The sequence below is a fragment of the Nematolebias whitei genome, chromosome 1, assembly GCF_014905685.2.
Source record: "Nematolebias whitei isolate Nwh7 chromosome 1, NemWhi1, whole genome shotgun sequence".
NCBI lineage: Eukaryota > Metazoa > Chordata > Actinopteri > Cyprinodontiformes > Rivulidae > Nematolebias > Nematolebias whitei.
Window position 1 is genome coordinate 19,231,733 of NC_056498.1, and position 20,334 is coordinate 19,252,066.

At 40.0% G+C, this 20,334-nt stretch overlaps 1 protein-coding gene across 1 annotated transcript in view; it reads left to right on the plus strand.

The window, feature by feature from the left end:
* Positions 1–20,334, plus strand: part of si:dkey-172j4.3 (diacylglycerol kinase eta) — a gene marked incomplete in the record, with an annotated part of 132,856 nt that overhangs the window by 70,153 nt on the left and 42,369 nt on the right. Inside the window, 7 exon segments of the mRNA XM_037688341.1 lie at positions 3,354–3,464; positions 5,139–5,219; positions 6,973–7,077; positions 7,660–7,792; positions 11,118–11,224; positions 12,973–13,098; positions 19,096–19,198. Coding sequence (XP_037544269.1) covers positions 3,354–3,464; positions 5,139–5,219; positions 6,973–7,077; positions 7,660–7,792; positions 11,118–11,224; positions 12,973–13,098; positions 19,096–19,198 — 766 coding nt within the window.

Consider the following 20,334-nt stretch of genomic DNA (forward strand, 5'->3'; position numbering starts at 1 on the left):
CACACACCAGTGTCCTCTCCCTCCCCATTACAAATGTTTCTGACTCCAATGATCTAACGCAAACACACCAACAAAGCTAACCAAGAATGAGCTATGAGGGGTGCTTTGACTTAACGTGGGTTTTCGATCTTTTGACCTTCTTGTCCATTTGAATGAAAAATGCTCTCACACTGGCTGTTGGCTTGTTTGGTAGTTATGAATTCATCTCCTGAAGTGCTGAATCTTTTCGTTGAGCAAACATCTGTTGGGGGCGACTGTGTTCAGCTGAAAAGATTGGGTTTTTAAATTAGACAAATCAAGTACCTCTGTGATGGAAAGCTCTGGAGTGTTTGTTAAAGCCCATCTCAGTTTATTTTATAGTGTAATTCAGCAGGAAAAACATCCTCACAAGCAGCCTACTTTTGCAAAACTGCAAAAGCATGAACAATCAAACTCTTTTGTAACTGTTCAATGCTTTCACAGTTTATGTGGGAATTCCAAAATACTGCTCTGCTAAAACCACTTCAAACAAGGCACACTAAATAATTACTTAAAAATAAATACTCTATTCCTTTGTGGAACGCAAAAATGATTAACTGACGTACTAAAAGTTTAATTTATTAAATAAAGTGATATTAGTGATTCAATTTCTTCACTTTAAGACATTTTGCAGCATATTGTTACATAATGTATGTTAATATATATATATATATATATATATATATATATATATATATATATATATATATATATATATATATGCTCATTGCTCCGCTGCACAGCGGAAATATGCTTCTCCTGCAGCTTGGGCTGCACATAGGTGCTAAATAATTTAAACTAATTTTATTCATATAAAAATTCCATAATGATTATGTGACTCATCCATCAATTGGCCAATTGTGTGTCATATCCAGTCTTATTTTGAAAAACCGCAATAGTGAGTTCATGAAAAACGAACCACCTAACCTGCATGTTTTTGTTCTGTGGGAGGAAACTGGAGTGCCCGGAGAAAACCCACACATGCACAGAGAGAACATACAAACTCAACCCAGAAAGGCCCCCGGCCAAGATTCAATCTGACAACCTCCTTACTGAGAGGTGGCAGATCTACCAACTGTGCCACCGTGGTGCCTGACATTTGAACATTTTCAAAAATCGCTGTTTTGGCGTTCTTGACATTCTGTTTTTGTTTGGCCTCAAGCCTGAAATGAAAAATGTTTGCATTTTCACAAAATACAACGTATGTTCATGTGGAGTTTTGCCTCTATACTGAGTGAAGTGGTGAGTTATGTTTTGGTCTTACTTCTTAGTTCTTATTATTCAAAGTCTGAAGGGATAGATTGTATTTTTTCAATACAAAAAGCGACACCTCTTCAAGAAGGCAGTGCATCATCAGTTCTTTCCATTACTCCAGCTACTCCAATATGACCATAAATGTTGTGTACCATCCATCCATCCATCCATCCATTATCTTTTACCCGCTTCTTCCATTTTGGGTCACAGGGGGTTGCCGGTGCCCATGTCCAGCAATCACTGTGTTAGGGGCGGGGTACACCCTGGACGGGCTGCTTGTCCATCACAGGGCCACATAGAGACAAACGAGACAAACAACCATTCACTCTCTCACGCACACCTAGGGACAATTTAGAATTACCAATCAGCCTAACATGCATTTTTTTTGGTCTGTGGGAGGAAACCGGAGTACCTGGAGAAAACCTACGCATGCACGGAGAAAACATGCAAACTCCACCCAGAAAGGCCCCCAGACCGGGATTTGAACCAGGGACCTGCTCGCTGAGAGGCAGCAGCTCTACCAGTTGCACCACCGTGATGCCCATGTTGTGTACCTTGTAATGTAATTAATATTTTTTTATGCTTGTTAGGCATGATTAGCAATGATACCAAACAGAATACATCAAACTAGACACTACACAAGTGGTTATCACTGTAGAACATGTTTAACATAGAAAATACTTGGATTTCCAAATTTTTGCAAGCACAGCAATTAATTTATCTTTTGAAGTGTGCACCTTTAAAATCCTCCATTTGAAGGGCATGACAGCCCCTCTATGTCACAAAAAATACAGGACACCCCTACCCCACTGTGTGAACAAGCAACACATCATGAGCCTGAGGGTTATGAGTCGATGTAAGAGGCTTGGTGTTTCTGTCCACAGGTTGTATTAATTAAAGAAGCTTACTGTTGACCACTTGAAGTGTTTTAAAGTTTGTCTTTGCTTTGTTTTTGTAATTATTATTGCAGTTTTTGTTAAATGAAACGGCATGCATTTCTAGATACAGTATACTGGTTGTTGCAAAATGAAACCGTTTTCAAATGTATTCCAACAAACATGGAACAACGGTGTGTGTGTGAAGCTTTGTCAAGCTGCCTGTAGTGTCTGCTGTTTAATCATTCTTGTAACACACTCTGACACGTGGTATTTATCTCTGAAACTTCCCAAACATGACACGGGGCTAATCTAATCCAATCATGCATGAATGCTGCTGCAGCGGGTGATAAATGCACAGGTATGGAGGCGTGATGAGCGACGTGCTGAGAGTCTTAAGATCGTATCTGTCCCTCTGCCTGCTTGTGCATCCACCACGAGGAATGTGAATCTCCATGGCGACACTCTGAGTCTTATCTGAAATTGATTACCCACGGCGTGTTGTGTGCTCTCGGTGCATGTACTCGTAAACAGAAGGGAGGAAAAAGGCAGCACACGATAATCAGATGTTTAAAAGACAATAGCAGCCAACGCAGCTCAGCACAAACGTTATATAAAAGTGAATCGTGGGTTTTGGGTATGCAGATAAGTTGCTGCGACAGCTGTACCTCATCCTCTCTGTCTTATCCTGTTATTGTTGCTTAAAAGTCCAACAGTAGGGCTGAATTATCAGCTTATGGACTTGAAATACTGACACTGAGCTAAATGTCTTGTTCCTAGCTGATATCTGTATTATTTTTAATTATTTGTAGAAATAACCACTTCTTTTTTTGTACAAATTAATGATGCACTAAAAATTGTTTGTAGGGGCTTTTAAGTTTGTGCTTGAATACCGTCACCTATTGAAAGTGATGGCTCAGATCCTAAAAGCGGCGTTTGGTGGGAAGGTTGTAAACAATTAATATTTTACCTGTTGTAGATAGCTGTTCAAATTAACTGAGCTTGGAGAAAGAGAGGTTTATTCTGACAGACCTTACTGTATAAGTGCATCTTCCCCTCTGCTGTATTTTGGTAGAAGCAAGCTCTCATAGTAACAGTATCCAAACTGATCTGTTTATGCGTGAACTTCAAAATGAATAGCTGTTAAGTGTGCTAACATGTTTTTCCTCCTCCTCTCCTTCTTTTTCATCATCTTTGTCTTTTTAGAAAAGTGTGAAGGAGGGAATCCTGTTAAAACAGACCAGCTCTTTCCAGAGATGGAAGAGGAGATACTTCAAACTCAGAGGCAGGACCCTCTACTATGCCAAAGACTGCAAGGTACAGATATGTCTGAAACTGCCTTCAGCCGTTTTTAAAATGCCACATTGCAGTGCAACTGAGAAAGTGCAAATCAGAACTAATAGATTTAGTTTGTACAGGAAATAACTAGAGCCCGACCGATATGGAATTTGAGCTATTCCTGATACCGATATTTGGAGGGGAAGGCGACCACCGATAACAGATATAATGGCTGAAAATTTTTAAGCTTTGTCCACCCCAAAGGATCTAAGAAAACAGCAAGTGGAGCGGGGCTTGTTTATTTAGTGCAGCTGTTCGCAACCATGAACATAAGCAAATCACATCCACGCTATACCTAGACTATCCAACATTTTTCAGTAAGGTCATCTGGACAGTTTCTTTTTTTGTGCTGAAACATTTCGCCTTCGATCCAGAAGGCTTCATCAGTCAAGGAAACGCATAACAAAACTGATTCTTCCCCCAACAGCTTACTCCAACGTGGAACAAACCAGTTCTGCTTGTGATAAGATGGTCTCTTTGGTACGCCCCTCCTCCGTTGCTGGCCCTCTTCCTTGTTGAATTATACTTGGATTATTGAGCATGGACTTTGTTGTTTTCAACCAGTTTGACAAGGCTGTCAACAAGGAAGAGGGCCAGCAATGGAGGAGGGGCGTACCAAAGAGACCATCTAATCACAAGCAGAACTGGTTTGTTCCACTTTGGAGTAAGCTGTTGGGGGAAGAATCAGTTTTGTTGTGTGTTTCCTTGACTGATGAAGCCTTCCGGATCGAAGGCGAAACGTTTCAGCACAAAAAAAGAACCTGTCCAGATGACCTGACTGAAAAATGTTGGATTTTATACCTGGATTATTGAGCATGGACTTTGTTGTTATACTTAGACTAGTCCCACAGTAGGTTTACAAGTGGTGCACTGGTCATAAAAACAGTCTTCCTAACGTGCGTTCATATTTCTGTCCTCCACTATTCACCATAAAGTTATTAAGTGTGTTACAAAAATATAAATTAAAGAAACGCCCTTCGCTGTTTGTTGTTTAAACAGTCAGTCACGTATGGTGAAGGTCTAATTAGTATTGACCGCAGCAATGTTTATTGTCTTTGCAGAGACAAACAAAGCATTTCACTGAGGATGACAAAGATAGCATACAATATATATTTACATGCATTTACATGTTAGATTTATTGTTCTGGATAAAGTTTTCCAAGGCAATAGCCTATGCTAGGTTATCTAAACATTAGCTTGCTAACTTGAGAGGCCCGTAGCTAACGACAAGCAGGTTGGAGGATTTAAGAGATTTTATTATTGTTGATTTTTTTTTTAATGGATCAGTTATAATAAACTTACCTTGCTCTATTCAGCAAAATATGCTACACGTATTGCTCCTTGCTTCGTCTGTGATGTAACTGAAACTTAAAATGAACGCCATGACTTGAAAGTCATCTTCATGCTCCTTCTGCTGGATGCCTTGTACAATTATGGCCAGTTCCAGCATTTTAGGGGTGAACATTAGAAGTGTTTATATTGGTGCATATATGATATCGATAAGTCCCCAAAGACCTATGTCGGCCTAAAATATTGGAATATATCTAGAAATAACATCTTGTTAATTTTTTATGTGACTCCAAGGTGTTGGAAAACATGACTAAATGTATCTCAATATAAATAGAAAATTATGAGTCTGTTTTTTCCCATCAGTCTCTGATTTTTGACGAAGTGGACCTATCAGATGCCAGCGTGGCGGAGACGAGCACTAAGAACATCAACAACAGCTTCACAGTAAGCAACAAGCAAAAGTTTACGTAACCTTTTTGTATTTAAATTTTACTTTTTTTTTTTTTTTTACTTTCAACTTTAAAAAGCATTGATCATGAATCTGTTTTAGCTATGCCAAACTAACGAGTCGTTGATAGGTGATGATCGCTATCATTGTAAAATTTGAGCCTAGATCAAAATATCAAAATATTTCAAGTTCAAAATATACAGTGTCTTTATGTATAAATAAAAATAAAAAAAACACACTCGTGCCCACACCATGTTAACCCCCTGTATTATCTGCACCACTGTTTCCAAACCTTCTAGTTTTACCCCCAACACCCTGTTCTAACGTATAACCTACTGGATTGTCCATTTTATTCTAAATTTGACCATATTGCACAAAATAAAATAAATCTTTAATGACTGAGACCACACATTTATCCATCCGTTATCTTTACCCACTTATTCCATTTTGGGTCATGGGGGTCGCCGGTGCCCATGTCCAGCAATCACTGTGCGAAGGGCGGGGTACACCCTGGACGGGTCACAAGTCCATCACAGGACCACACATTTATTAGAACAATTTTTAGAGCAATAATAAATCAGGTAAGAAGTATGTTAAGTAATTGTGTGTTTGAAAAAAATAAAAGTCCGAAATTGGCTGTACAGTAGCCTCGCTACTTTGCGGTTCGTTTTTCACCGAGTCGCTCTATCGCGGTTTTTCAAAATAAGATTGGACATGACACACAATTGGCCGATTGATGGATGAGCCACATAATAGGCATGGAATTTTTATTTAAAATAAATTATTTAAACTTATTTAGCACCTGTGTGCAGCCCAAGCTGCAAGAAAACTTCCTCCTGCAGCTGATCAGCTGATCGTTGGAAAGATCTCAGAGAAGTGGACAGGACCAAGAGCTGGCAGATGGCAGAGTGCAGCAGGAGGCAGAGAGCTGAAATCATGACATAGTCTGCTCTTTTAGAGCATTTACACACACACACACACATATCTATATCTATATATATATATATATATATATATATATAGTACAAAGTACTACTTATTACTTGTACCACTATTCCTACTTCACGGTTTTTCACTTATCACGGGGCTTGAGGGTACAGATCCCCCGCGATAAAGGAGGGACTACTGTATTTAATATGTTTGTGGTTTCAGACCTGCCAAATGAGGACTTTTTCATTTTAAAGTTAGAAATTTACTTTGAGTAAAAGGAAAAGAAACATAAAAACACAATGTCCTGCCACTCCTTTAGGTCTTCTTTGTAGTAGATACTTTACCAAACAAACCACAGTGACGGATGTCTGTCAACATTTAGCCTGAACTGCTCTCTTCTTTACAAGAACTGCTAAACATTACTGTATCTAAACATCTGACTTCAGATACATTTAATTCATCCGTCGAAGGCGGTCAGACATTGTATGGTATAGTTTCCGTATGTCCTTATCTTTTTCTTCTCTCGCCCATAACATCTGATCCGCTCAAGATAATTTACCAAATACACATATGCATCGTTACTACATGTAGTGTTGCGTATACCTTTCTTCTCCCAGCTCCAAGGTCAAAGTCAAACGTAAAACAAGTATTTGTTTGTCCAGGCCATTGCTATAGGTTGCTGTATAATAGTTTGTTGACGGGTGTATGATGTGTTATATGCAGTGCTCTTGTTTTGTGAATTTTCTTGTGCTTTTAAATCACGTTTTTCACTGCTAAGCTCAGCTTGTTAAAATTTGTTTTTCTTTTCATCTTCTTCAGGTCATCACACCATTTCGCAAACTAATGCTTTGTGCTGAGAGCAGGAAGGAAATGGAGGACTGGATCACTGCCCTAAAATCTGTCCAGAAATGGGAAACTTATGAAGTACGTGTTCCTAATCTCTTCATATGTCTGTTTTGTTGTAGCATTTGTTGACTCACATTAGTTACCTGCACCGCACCAAGTGATAGGTTAATGTGAGGAAAATGAGCTGCACACAAACTTAGACCTGTGCCTTCTTTTTTGTGTCTCTCTTTCTCCTCCTTTCTGTTCTTTCAGCTTTTTTATTTTTAGGCTTCTCGTTTGAGCTTTTTCCTGACAGATTGATTTTGCTTGTAAAAGTGGAGCTTTTTATAGGCTATAAAAAGAGCTGTAACCTGTTAACCAGGCGGAGTTTTTCTCTCAAGTTTTAAACTTTTATAAGTTCCCTGAAGTGCTTGTTTTGGTTTTACTTTAAACCTGGATATTTACAGCTGACATGCAGGTGCAGCATGATTTTTTTTAACCTACAGAAAGTTTGATCAGAATGTTCTCATTTCACAGTTTTGTCTCATCTGTATGTTTTATCCACAGCAGCTCAGTGTTGTAGTCAAAACATCTTGCACTCTGCTTTCTTTATGTCCTTGTTGAGGTCAGTGTAACACAAGGAAGTCATGGTCCTCTAATTTCACACTTGTTGTCCGTCAGGCAAGTCAGTTCAACATGGAGCATTTCTCTGGGATGCACAACTGGTACGCGTGCTCGCACGCCAGACCGACCTTCTGCAACGTCTGCAGAGAAGCACTGCCAGGCGTCACCTCCCACGGGCTGTCCTGTGAAGGTACACACACACCGGTTGCTACTTTTGTGCTTTTGGGTTCACACATTCATAGAGGCGTTCATTGGAACGTTCAACTGTGTAACAATAATTGTTTCTGTAAAGTTAAGTGACTAGATGGGAACAAGCATCAAATGCAACATTTACACACAATCTGTATGCTTTTGCATTTGAAGTCCTCCCTGGTAAACATTAGGGATTCACGATATTGGATTTTTGGCCGATATCCAATATTGGCATATGGAATGGAATATGTTGAAACTTATTTGGCCAATAACCAATACCAATACCAGTATATGTTTTTCCTATACCTAGTTACAGAGACTACATAGCTTTCCCTGCTGTGGAATTTAAATCCTACATTATTCAGCATGGTCTTTATCAATTTGGCCTGCTACCAAATGCAGATGCCAAAAAGGGGCTGAAAATAATGTAACACTTCAACTTGGATTATGTTTAAGGTCAAATGTATTCATGACATTTACTCTAACACAATGACAACACTTGAACAGTGCAAATTTGTAAATTTTCACAAATCTAAACTCAACGGCACGCATGACGTCATCACGTTGTGCTGGTGCTGCAGGCATCCTTGTCACTGGGTTGTCATACAAAAACGGCTCCTTTTATATCGGTGAGTTATTTTGATGGAATGTCCGATGTTTAACTTGATTGCCAGCACTGGCCGATATCGATACCATGCCGATAATATTGTGCAACCCTAGTAAACATCCATCCATCCATTATCTTTACCCGCTTATTCCATTTTGGGTCACGGGGGTCGCTGGTGCCCATGTCCAGCAATCACTGTGCGAGGGGCGGGGTACACCCTGGACGGGTCGCAAGTCCATCACAGGGACACATAGAGACAAACGAGACAAACAACCATTCACTCTCTCATTCACACCTAGGGACAGTTTAGAGTTACCAATCAGCCTAACATGCATGTTTTTGGTCTGTGGGAGGAAACCAGAGTACCCGGAGAAAACCCACGCATGCACGGAGAGAACATGCAAACTCCACCCAGAAAGGCCCCTGGACCGGGGTTTGAACCAAGGACCTGCTCGCTGAGAGGCAGCAGCTCTACCAGTTGCGCCACTGTGCAGCCCTAGTAACCATGCTTAATTTAAATATTTTTATGAGCTGTTTCTGTGACCACTGCACATGATTGATAAAGTGAACCGTCCAATCTATGGCCTCAGATTTCTGCTTCAAGCTCCATTTGCTGCCCTGGAAAAACAAGGCTAGACAATTTGTTTTATGATGAACACCAAGTATTTGTGTAGTCTGGCTTCATATGAAGTTTTCAGATTATATTGAAGTGTGGTTCTCTGGGAAAGTTACAAACAAATAATATCTTACCTGTTAGCTGTTCGAGTTGCTTGAGTTCGAAGAAACTGATTCTGACTGAATCTGTGAGCTAACTTCTAATCTGAGCAGGACAAAGGCTAAAGTAGACTGCTGCTAACAAAACCAACTATCCATCCATCCATCCATCCATCCATCCATTTTCTTCCGCTTATCCGGGGTCGGGTCGCGGGGGTAGCAGCCTAAGTAGGGAGGCCCAGACTTCCCTCTCCCCAGCCACTTGGGCCAGCTCTTCCGGGGGAATCCCGAGGCGTTCCCAGGCCAGCCGAGAAACATAGTCCCTCCAGCGTGTCCTGGGTCTTCCTCTGGGCCTCCTTCCAGATAAAAAACCAAAAACCAACAAAAAAAAATCAAATTGATTCAGGCAATAGATGTTTTTTAAACCCAACAAAGTTCAGTCAGGTCATTTGGACAGTTTCTTGTTTTGTTGAAATGTTTCGTCCTTCATCCAAAGGACTTCATCAGTCCGAGGAGCCACAGCAAACTCAGTCCCATAAGTGACTTACTCAAATAGTGGGCCAACCAGTTTGATGGTGATAAGATGGCCTCACCCTCTCCCGCATTGACTCCTCTGAGGCAGCCATAGCCAAAGTGGTTCAAAACATCAAAGTTCATGCTCAGTAATTCAGCTCCATCAATAATCTTAGATGTTTTGAAACACTTGAGCTATGGCTGCCTCAGAGGAGCTGATAGGAGAGAGGGCCGGCCCCATAGTCCATCTTTTCACCATCAAACTGGTTGGCCCATTAAGTGCGTAAGCCACTTATGGGACTGAGTTTGTTTTGGCTCCTCAGACTGATGAAGTCCTTTGGATGAAGGATGAAATGTTTCAACAAAAAAAATAACCGTCCAGCGGCTCTGACTTAACTTTGTTTTTTGTTTTTTTACCTGGATTATTGAGCATGAACTGTGATGGATTATATAAACATTTATATTTGCATAATTTTGATTGCACATCTATTTATATAGAAATATATGGTTATTTACCAGAGCAAATAACAGAGACTGTAGCAGCAGAGGCCTGTTACAATTGAAGTTGTTTTACAACGTCAGCAAACCACTTTAGTCATGGTTCTGTTCTCATTAACCTTCACCTTTCCTCAGTCTGATCAGAAATAAACTCCCATTTTCCAAACGGAGATCACCATCGACAACAGATACGATAATCGTTCATAACTTTTGCACAGAACCCCACTTAAAAAAAACTGAACTATCACTTCTTTGTGCTCTCAAAAGCTAGCAAGCTACAAGAACAACGTAGCACAAGCTAGGTGACAAACAGCCCAGACAAAGCTGAGCAGAGAGCTGCGACTGCTAACTGCCTGAAGCTAGCACTTGGTTTAGCAGGCTAGCAGTTTGTCAGCTGTCGGCTAACCAACTTTTTGATGTTCATCTGTTTGGATTTTACCAAGTACTCTTCAGTTCTATTTATTTATTTGCATTTGGGACTTGTCCTGTCTTGACACGTAACCTCGACAGTGAGGAAGTGGTTTTATGACACTTTGTTTCAAGGTGACAGATTTAATCTCAGGTTTGACTCGATGAAACACTTCCTCATTCTTTTTACGTCAACGGTGAGGATTTGAACACAACCGTTCAGATTTTTATCATTGGGTTCCATAAAAAACTATTTATTTTTTACATGTTTGCTCAAAGAAAATAACTCCTGCCTGAAAGGGTCTAATGTTGTAAGGCTACTCCCAGCTGCACCAGCAGAAATCAGAACTGACCCATAACCTGCAGGTGGTATTCATATTGAATTTTTTTTCTGTCATCCACATCCAGATCAATGATTAAACACAAAAGCCACAAAGTCGTTTACTTTAAAGTGTTTCAGTTTTACAAGCAAGCCTCAGTCACACTTCTAAAAAAACAAATCCACAGCTTCCTGAACGTTACAGGACACATTTCTGTCTTTTCTGCTATAAAAACAACAATTGTTTATTTTTGTTTCTTACAGTGTGTAAGTTCAAGGCTCACAAGCGCTGTGCTGTTCGCTCCACCAACAACTGCAAATGGACCACGCTGGCCTCCATAGGAAATGACATCATCGAGGATGAGGACGGGGTGAGATATACAGCTATCTTGAATCCACTTTTACTGTATTTTTTCTGAAATTTTATTCATTTCTGATCAGTTTTTGAAAGTATTCTCAGTGTGAATCAAAACTGAAACAAACTTATGGTAAATTGTAAATGGACTGTACTTATAGCTCCTTTCTATCTTATCAAGATACTCAAAGCTCTTCACAACACAATAGGTGTCCTCATTTACCCATTCATACAGCACTTTACTAGATCTGTACTGTAGAGAATAATCAGTGCTTTATCACATTCATACACCGATGGGACACATTGGAGGCAATTAAGGGTTCAGTGTCTTAGAAAAGAGAAATTGCATTTCTTGTGAAAATGCAGTGTGAATGCTTATTGCTGAAAAACAGCTGAAATGTAGCTGAAATGGAAGAACAAGCCTAAATTAGCAGAATAAAGCAGAAATAACACACATTTGCTGAATTGGGTTTAAATGAGCAGAAACAAGCACACAGATTAGGAAATCCGCTAAAGAAAAGCTCAAATTAGCAAAAAACGTCTAAAAAGTAACCGAAAAGGCAAAAGGAAATGGAAAGAGCTAAAATGACCTAAAAAAATGGGGACTTAGCTGAAAAAGCTCAAATTTACATAAAACCAGCTAAATAGTAGCTGAAATAGCAGAATAAGCTGAAAGTAGCTGAACAAAGTTGAAAGGAACATAACCAGCTGAAATTAGCAAAAAGAAGTTAATTAGGCTGAAAGTAGCTGAAATTACCATGAAGAACTTGAATTTATCTAGAAACAGCTGAAATTAGCTAAATAATGTAGCTGAAAAGGTTGAACAAGCTTAGCAGAAAAACACGTTTGCCCAGTTAGTCTGAAAGAAGCAAAAATGAGCACAAAAAAATGGAAATTATCTGAAATAAGCTGAATTTAGCAATAACAAAAAAAAAGCTGCTGAAAAGATGCTTAAAAACAACAAAAAAAGCTGAAATTACAAGAAGGAAGTGGAGAGGGCACATTTTTGCTGAATTAGGCAGAAAAAAAGGTCTAAAGTATGCCAAAAATGTGGAATTAGCTGAAAAAGCTCAAATTTGCCCAAAAAAACAGCTAAATAGTAGCTGAAATAGCAGAAAATGCTGAAACTTGCAAAAATCATCTGAAAGGAGCATAATAAGCTGAAATTGGCAGAAAGAAGTTAGAAGAAGCACAGGATGTTGAGGTTAGCAGAAATAATCTGAAAGGAGCACACAACAGCTGAAAAAAACAGCTGAAATTTGTTGAAATTAACTGAAAAAAAAAAAGTTTAAATTTGCACAAGGAAGCTGAAAGAAGCTGAACCAGAACAAAATGTGAAAAGAGCAGTAAAAGACTGTAAACAGATCTAAAGACCTGAAGGATGTAAAATGAGCTCAATTCATTTTCTATGAGAAAAAAATGGCAGAAAAGGCTAAATATTTCAAAAAGCTGAACTTGCACCAATACCAAAAGTCATAGCAGGGTTGTCCTGAAAGAGCTGAACGTTTTGATTTATGACTTGTTGAAATAGCTTAAAATGCAGGACGAATCGTGCCAAAAATCATACGGTGAAAAATGGATCATAATAGTGTGAATGCTTCATAAACATTCACACTGTTAACACATTGATTATTTTTGATATAACAAAACTGAGTCCTTTTATGGATTTTCATCGATTTGTTGGCAATAAATTGAGCATTTTTTGTTTTGATATTTTCAAGTAAGACATGTTCTTTGTTCTGAGTTTTCCCTTGTTCTTTCCAGGTTTCCATGCCGCACCAGTGGCTGGAAGGCAACCTGCCGGTCAGTGCCAAGTGTGTGGTGTGTGACAGGAACTGCGGCAGCGTGCGGCGGCTGCAGGACTGGCGCTGCCTCTGGTGCAAGGCCATCGTAAGTGGGCTCAATTTCAGCCTCTGTCTCGTTAAAAACTCTCGGCTCAAATCGTTGTTAGTGTTTATTTAAAGCATTACTGGCTGATGGTGTACCATACCATTTTATTTATAGAGCACTTAAAACAGTGACAAGGCCAACCAAAGTGCTGTACAGACAGAACAACAGGTAACACACAAAGCAAAATACAAAATGAAGCAAATCAGAATATAGACATAAAAACGATGCAGATAATGACGACTAACCAGTGTGGAGCATACAGGTTCAAAGACAGATCATCTGGTGTTGAAAGCTACTGAATAGTAGTGGGTTTTTAAACGGGACTTTAAAACCGAGAGGGAGGGGGCCTGTCTGACAAGCTGAGGTAACTCGTTCCAAAGTCTTGGTCCTGCTACAGAGAAGGCCCTGTCCCCTCTGCGCTTAAGACGAGTTCCTGGAACTGTGAGGAGCAACTGGTCCGCTGACCTCAGGGAACGTGGTGGGACATACGGTTGTAGCAGATCAGAGAGATGGGGGGGCGAATCTGTTCAGTGATTTGTAGACATACAGGAGTATTTTGAACTGGATTCGAAAGTGAACCGGTAACCAGTGCAATGGTGTAATGTGCTCTCTTTTGCCTGTACTGGTTAAAAATTGGGCTGCTGCATTCTGGACCAGTTGTAGTCGTGCAATGGAGGTCTGACTGATACCAAACAGGAGCGAATTGCAGTAATCAAGCCTAGATGTAATGAATGCATGTATTACTGTCTCCAGGTTATTTTTTTAACAATATGGGCTTCAGTTTAGACAGCCGCCTCAGTTGGAAGAAGCATGATTTAACAATCATGTTTACGTGACTGTTAAGTTTCAGGGAAGGGTCCATTATCACTCCCAGATTAGTGACTTTGTTTTTCTGACAGGGTTAGAGCGGAGAGGTCGATGCAGTGGTTTGTGATCGTGTCGTTGGGAGGGAACAACATGACTTCAGACTTATTTTCATTGAAACTTAAGAAGTTTAAAGCCATCTAGTCCCTGATGTCAGCCAGGCAGTTGAGCAGCGGTTGAATAGAGCATGTACCATTGTGTCTTAGGGGGAAGTAAATTTGACAGTCATCGGCGTAGAAGTGGAAGGGCATGTTGTGTTTCCAGAAAATAGCACCAAGCGGCAGCAGGTATAAAGAGAATAGGAGGGGACCCAGGAGGGGACCCAGGATGGACCCCCTGCGGAACCCCCCATTTAAGCTCTGCCGCTGCAGAACTAAAGTCCTTGATAGAGACACAAAAGGATCTGTCAGCGAGGTAAGATCTGAACCAATTGAGGGCTGATCCTGTGACGCCCACCCACTGCTCTAACCTAGCAATGAGGATCTCATGGTTGATGGTGTCAAAGGCGGCTGTGAGGTCCAACAGGACAAGCAGCACAGAATCACCGGTATCTGTGGATCTGAAGATGTCGTTAAAGACCTTCAGCAGGGCAGTTTCAGTGCTGTGGAGAGGTTTAAAGCCAGATTGGAATAGCTCTAAGATGGCGTGATCCTCCAGGAAGCACTTCAACTGGGACTCGACTATTTTCTCCAGTAGTTTAGAAACAAATGGGAGTTTGGAGACAGGCTGGAAGTTGGAAACGACTGAGGGATCAAGGTTTGGTGTTTTCAGGAGAGGCTGGACAGCAGCATGTTTAAAGGTTTTTGGCACCATGCCAGTGGATAAACTACTGTTTACTATAGCCAGAATGGACGGATCTAGAGTTGAAAACACCTCCTTTAGTAGTCGAGGGGGGACCACATCAAAGGGGGAACCAGAAGGTTTCAAGCTGCACATGACCTGCTCTAGAGAAGATTGAGTGATGGGTTCAAAATGGTCAAATAGAGCTACAGATTGAGGTGGGATGGATGGGTCATGAGTTGGAGGGAAAATTAGAGCCCTGGTGGTCGCAATTTTTTCCAAAAATAAATGTAGGAAGTTGTCGCACAGCTCAGTCAAGGCTTCCAGCGGTGATGGTTCAGTGAGGTGGAGAACGGAGTTTAGGGTGGAGAAGAGGACACGTGGGTTGTGAGAGTTTGAGGTTATGATATCAGAAAAATATTTGGATTTAGCAGCTTTTACTGTTTTCTGATGACGACGCCAACTCTCTTTAAGTATTTGAAAAGAGACCTGCAGCCTGTCTTTCCTCCACTTGCGCTCCGCCCTCCTACATTGCTGCCTAACGGCCTTGGTGACGTCACTCAGCCAAGGTTCTGCTCTGAGTTTTGATTTTTTTGGTTTTAACAGGCGCAACATGATCCAGAGTCTTTAAGCAGTGTTGTGTGTGTGTGTGTAGTTGAATTAAAACATTTTAAACTAGAGAAAATTTTCCTGTGGAAATGGAACATTGTTGCTAAATAAATTAGCTGAAAGCTGCTGAACAAGCTAAAGACTACTTAACATACACCAATAGGTGAAAAGTAGAGAGAAGCAGGCGAAAGGAGAACAAATGTATTTTTTAAAGTAGATAAAAATGCTGGAATTAACAGAATGAAGCTAAAATTAGCAAACGCTGAAAGTAGTGTAAAAAAGCATGAATTTGCAGAAAAAAAAGGAACACAAAAACTGAAAGCAGAATAAAAAAAAAAGATCTTAACAGCACAACATGGGGGGGGGGGGGGGGCGCGTTGGTGAAGAGGTTAGAGAATGTTGACCTGTGATCAGAAGGTCACCGGTTCGACTCCCCGAACTGACAACGTCAAAATGTGGGTGGGATAGGTGAAGCACCCACACCTGTCTCCACCTTCATTTGCCCCACTCTGGTCCCTTGAGCAAGACTCTAACCCCCACCGTCTGCTCCCCTGGGTGTCCTAGATGGCAGCTCTCTGCTCCACACAGAGGGTTGTGGTAGCTCGGTGGTCTGTGGTTGTGTCAGGAAGGACTTCCGCCATAAAAACAATGACCAAGTGTTTGTGTGAGTTAGTTCACTGTGGCAACCCTTGAAGAAGGGAGCAGCCGAAAGAACAAGAAGGAAAAAACAGAGCACAAAATGGCTAAAATTAGCAGAACATAAGCTGCAAGTAGCTGAAAAAGCACAAAACGTTGAAATTGGCAGAAAGAAGCTGAAAAACCTGGCCAGACTTTTTAAAAACTTTATTTAATGACACGTGATTGAAACAGTCTGCTCTTCAGTCATGCTTGTGAGGTTTTTATGGCTCCTGTGTTCACCATGTCTCCACCGCTGAAGCTCCAAGCTCTGAGTCTTTTTCGAAAGCCTCAGAGCTTCAAGAAGCTTCACATGCCCATCACCAGTTTGACGATGAATGAATCTGTGAAAGTTTTGATAACCCAATTTGTTAAAGCTGAAAATTGATTTGACCATTTGTAGTAATTTGTATGTGCAGAAATAACATTCAGGACTTGCTGCTTTCCAAAACTGTCTCTTTGTGCCCGACAGCATGTCGGGTCTGTGAGGTTTCACTTGAGTCATCAGAATAATGAGGAGGCGCTCAAAATGGCAGCAGAGGTCCCCGAGGAGCAAAGAACCAGGAGAGCAGGCACTGATAAATTCATGTCATCATTCTCCTCTGCGAGGACATTAACAGTATATTTAGAACAACCTTTACTGGTTGGCTAATTAATTCTCAGAGGACAAAAGTCCAAGGACATGTGAGGACACTCAAAGGACTGAAGGTGAATTAATTTTAATAGAACTCTGTTAAAGCCCAGGGCAGAGTCTTACACTAATTTATATAAAATATAAAGCTGAATCCTCACTTTTTTATTAACAGCTTTGAAACTGTCCAAGAATCACAGGATCTCCTCTGTTTCTTGAAGACATTTAGTTTTCTGGTGACTGTTTTTAACTGCTGAGCTTTCTTGTTTCAACGGAGCCAATTTTAAATTTGGGCTGGAAAGACAAACATCTCCCAAAGAGTAATTAGAGAAATTTCCTGTGAAAATGCAGTGTGAATGCTTATTGCTGAAAAACAGCTGAAATTAGCTAAAAACGTGCTGAAATGTAGCTGAAATGAATAACAAGTCTAAGTTACCAGAAGAAAGCAGAAAGAACACGTTTGCCCAGTTAAGTTAAATGAGCAGAAAAAAATCTGAAATCGGCACCAAAAAAAAAAAGCTAAAATTAGCAAAAAAAAACCCATTTCAACAGTAGCTGAAAAGGCAGAAAGAAGCTTAACTTATGAGAAGAAAGTGAAAAGAACTTAAATGAGCTAATTAAAAAAACTGTGGAATTAGCAGAAAAAGCTAAAATTTGCATTAAAAACAGCTAAATAATAGCTGAAATTGCAGAACAAGCTGAAAGGAGCATAACAAGCTGAAATTAGCACAAATAAGTTAATTAAGCTGAAAGTAGAAGGACTTACAAAAAAAACTTGAATTTATCTGAAAACAGCTGAAATTAGGAAAAAATTTAATTGTTAAGAAAACGTAGCTGAAAAGGTAGAACAAGCTTAAGAAAGCAGAAAAAAACATGTTTGCCTAATTAGGCTGAAAAAAGCAGAAATGAGAACAAAAAGTAGGAATTAGATGAAAAATCTTAAATTAGCAAAAAAAAAAAAAAAAAGCTGGAAAATAGCGAGAGAAAAAAAAACAGAAATAAGAAGAAATTACAAGAAGTGTAGACAGCACATTGTTTGCTAAATTATCCTGAAAAAAGTTTAAATGAGTACAAAAAATGTGGAATGGCTGAAAATATTTAAATTAGCATAAAAACAACTATATAGTAGTTGAAATAGGAGATATAGCTGAAACTTGCATAAATCAGCTGAAAGGAGCAGAAGACGCACAAAGATGTGGTTAGCAGAAAGAATCTGAATGGAGCACAAAACAGCTGAAATTAACTGAAAGTAGCTGAAAAAAAAGTTTAAATTTGTGCAAGGAAGCTGAAAGAAGCTGAAGCAGAACAAAATGTGAAAGGAGCAGTAAAAGGCTGTAAACAGATCTAAAGATCTGAAGTATTAAAAATGAGCTCAATTCATTTTCGATGAGAAAAAAGTGGCAGAAAAGGCTAAATATTTCAAAAAGCTAAAGTTGCACCAACACCAAAAGTCATAGCACCATTTCCTGAAAGAGCTGAACGTTTGGATTTATGATTTGTTGAAATAGCACAAAAATTGTGGAACGAGAAATATGCTGAAAAACGTACGGAAGAAAAATGGATCACAATAGTGTGAATGCTTCATAAACATTCACACTATTGACCATGACTTAAAGAGTTTATCAGGACCAAAACACAGTTAAGAGTAGTGGATGTTGGATGCTCATCATACGGACAGAAACAACTCATCTATAGTTTTCTTCCTGTCCACGTAAAGTGATAGTTCAGATCTTTTGAAGTGGTGTTCTGTGCGAAGGCTATGAGCACTGAGCTCTTTGAACAACCTCAGTTTGGAGAAATAGTTTAATTCTGACCAGACTGGTTGAAAAAGTTAGCTTGTTTTTGTTTTGTTGGTTTTCTGCCATTTTATTTAAAAATATTTTTGTTTTTATTATTATCCACATTTCCAATTTCCTCTCTGATAGTTGCTAAATGTTTGAGTGAAAACAAAGAAAATGACTTTTTTTTTTTATGTCCTGTCACATTGTCATGGTATAACTATGAAAGAAATGTTTCATTCTGACTCAGCTGGTTCTACACTACACACTGTACTGTTTTAAAAACCTTGATGTGCGTCTAGATCTATCCCGTTTTACAATAACAGTCTGAGCTCTGCACCATCTGTTGTATTGCTTAACTGAAATCATAAAGTGATGAAGTTCAGATGAATTCATCGTTTTAGTTGCAAACACATCTACAGATGTACTGCATCTCCTCAATTCCACTTATGGAGTTCACTAAACGAGGACCCTAATCCTCGGTACATGAAGACGTGGGGATACAACGAAAGCCGCGTGCACAAATGAATCAGAGTGGCATTTGTAAAGGTTACAGGACTGACATTTGGTGGGTTTCAGAGGGACCTAATGACCTTTGTGCTTTTACTGGAATATAGAAAGACCGTGCAAGCCAATAACTGTGTGTGTGCACACTTGCAGGTCCACGGCAGCTGTAAAGAACAAATGGGGAAGGTGTGTCCTTTGGGTCAGTGTCGCGTCTCAATCATTCCTCCCACTGCACTTAACAGCATCGACTCAGACGGTGAGACAGCACCCACGCCCCACACACACAGCCGCTTTACGACCCATACACGTTCAGACCTGAGGAATGTCACATTGTCGTGAGCCCGGCCTTCTCCAGGGCCCAAATGGTTAATCCAGGTTGTTGTTTTTATTCGTTAGTCATGACGGAGAACAACTAATATTTAACTTCTGCTTACAGACCATGTCTCACTCTTTGATGTAATAAAAAAGGCAATAGTTTTCTAAACCTCAGGGTTGTTTCCATGTAGCCATGTTGGATTCAGAGAAACAATGTAACGGTCTACTTCACACATGCTGGGTTGCTTTGTACAGAAACCACAAGACTAGACCTGCCAGCCATGTTGTCGGTCTGTTTTCATTGTACTGTCTTGGGTGCATAAAGTCAAAAATTGAGACACTAAACAAATTGTGAATAAAAACTGAATGCAATGGTGTGGAGATGGCAAATGTCAATATTTTATTCGTAATATAACATAGATGACAGATCAAAAGTTTAATCTGAGTAAATGTATCATTTTAAAGGAAAAATATGTTGATTCAAAATTTCACAGTGTCAACAAATCCCAAAAAAGTGGGGACAAGTAGCAATAAGTGGCTGGAAAAAGGAAATTGCGCATATAACGAACAGCTGGAAGACCAATTAACATTAATTAGGTCAATTGACAACATGATTGGGTATAAAAAGAACTTCTCAGAGTGTCAGTGTCTCTCAGAAGCCAAGATGGTAAGAGGATCACCAATTCCACCATTGTTGCGCAGAAAGATAGTGCAGCAATACCAGAATGGTGTTACCCAGCGGAAAATAGCAAAGACTTTTAAGTTATCATCATCAACCGTGCATAACATCATCAAAAGATTCAGAGAATCTGGAACAATCGCTGTGCGTAAGGGTCAAGGCCGTAAAACTCTACTGGATGCTCGTGATCTCCGGGCCCTTAAACATCACTGCACCTCAAACAGGAATGCCACTGTCAAGGAAATAACAGAATGGGCTCAGGAATACTTCCAGAAAGCATTGTCAGTGAACACAATCCACCGTGCCATCCGCCGTTGCCAGCTGAAACTCTACAGTGCAAAGAGGAAGCCATTTCTAAGCAAGCTCCACAAGCTCAGACGTTTGCACTGGGCCAGGGG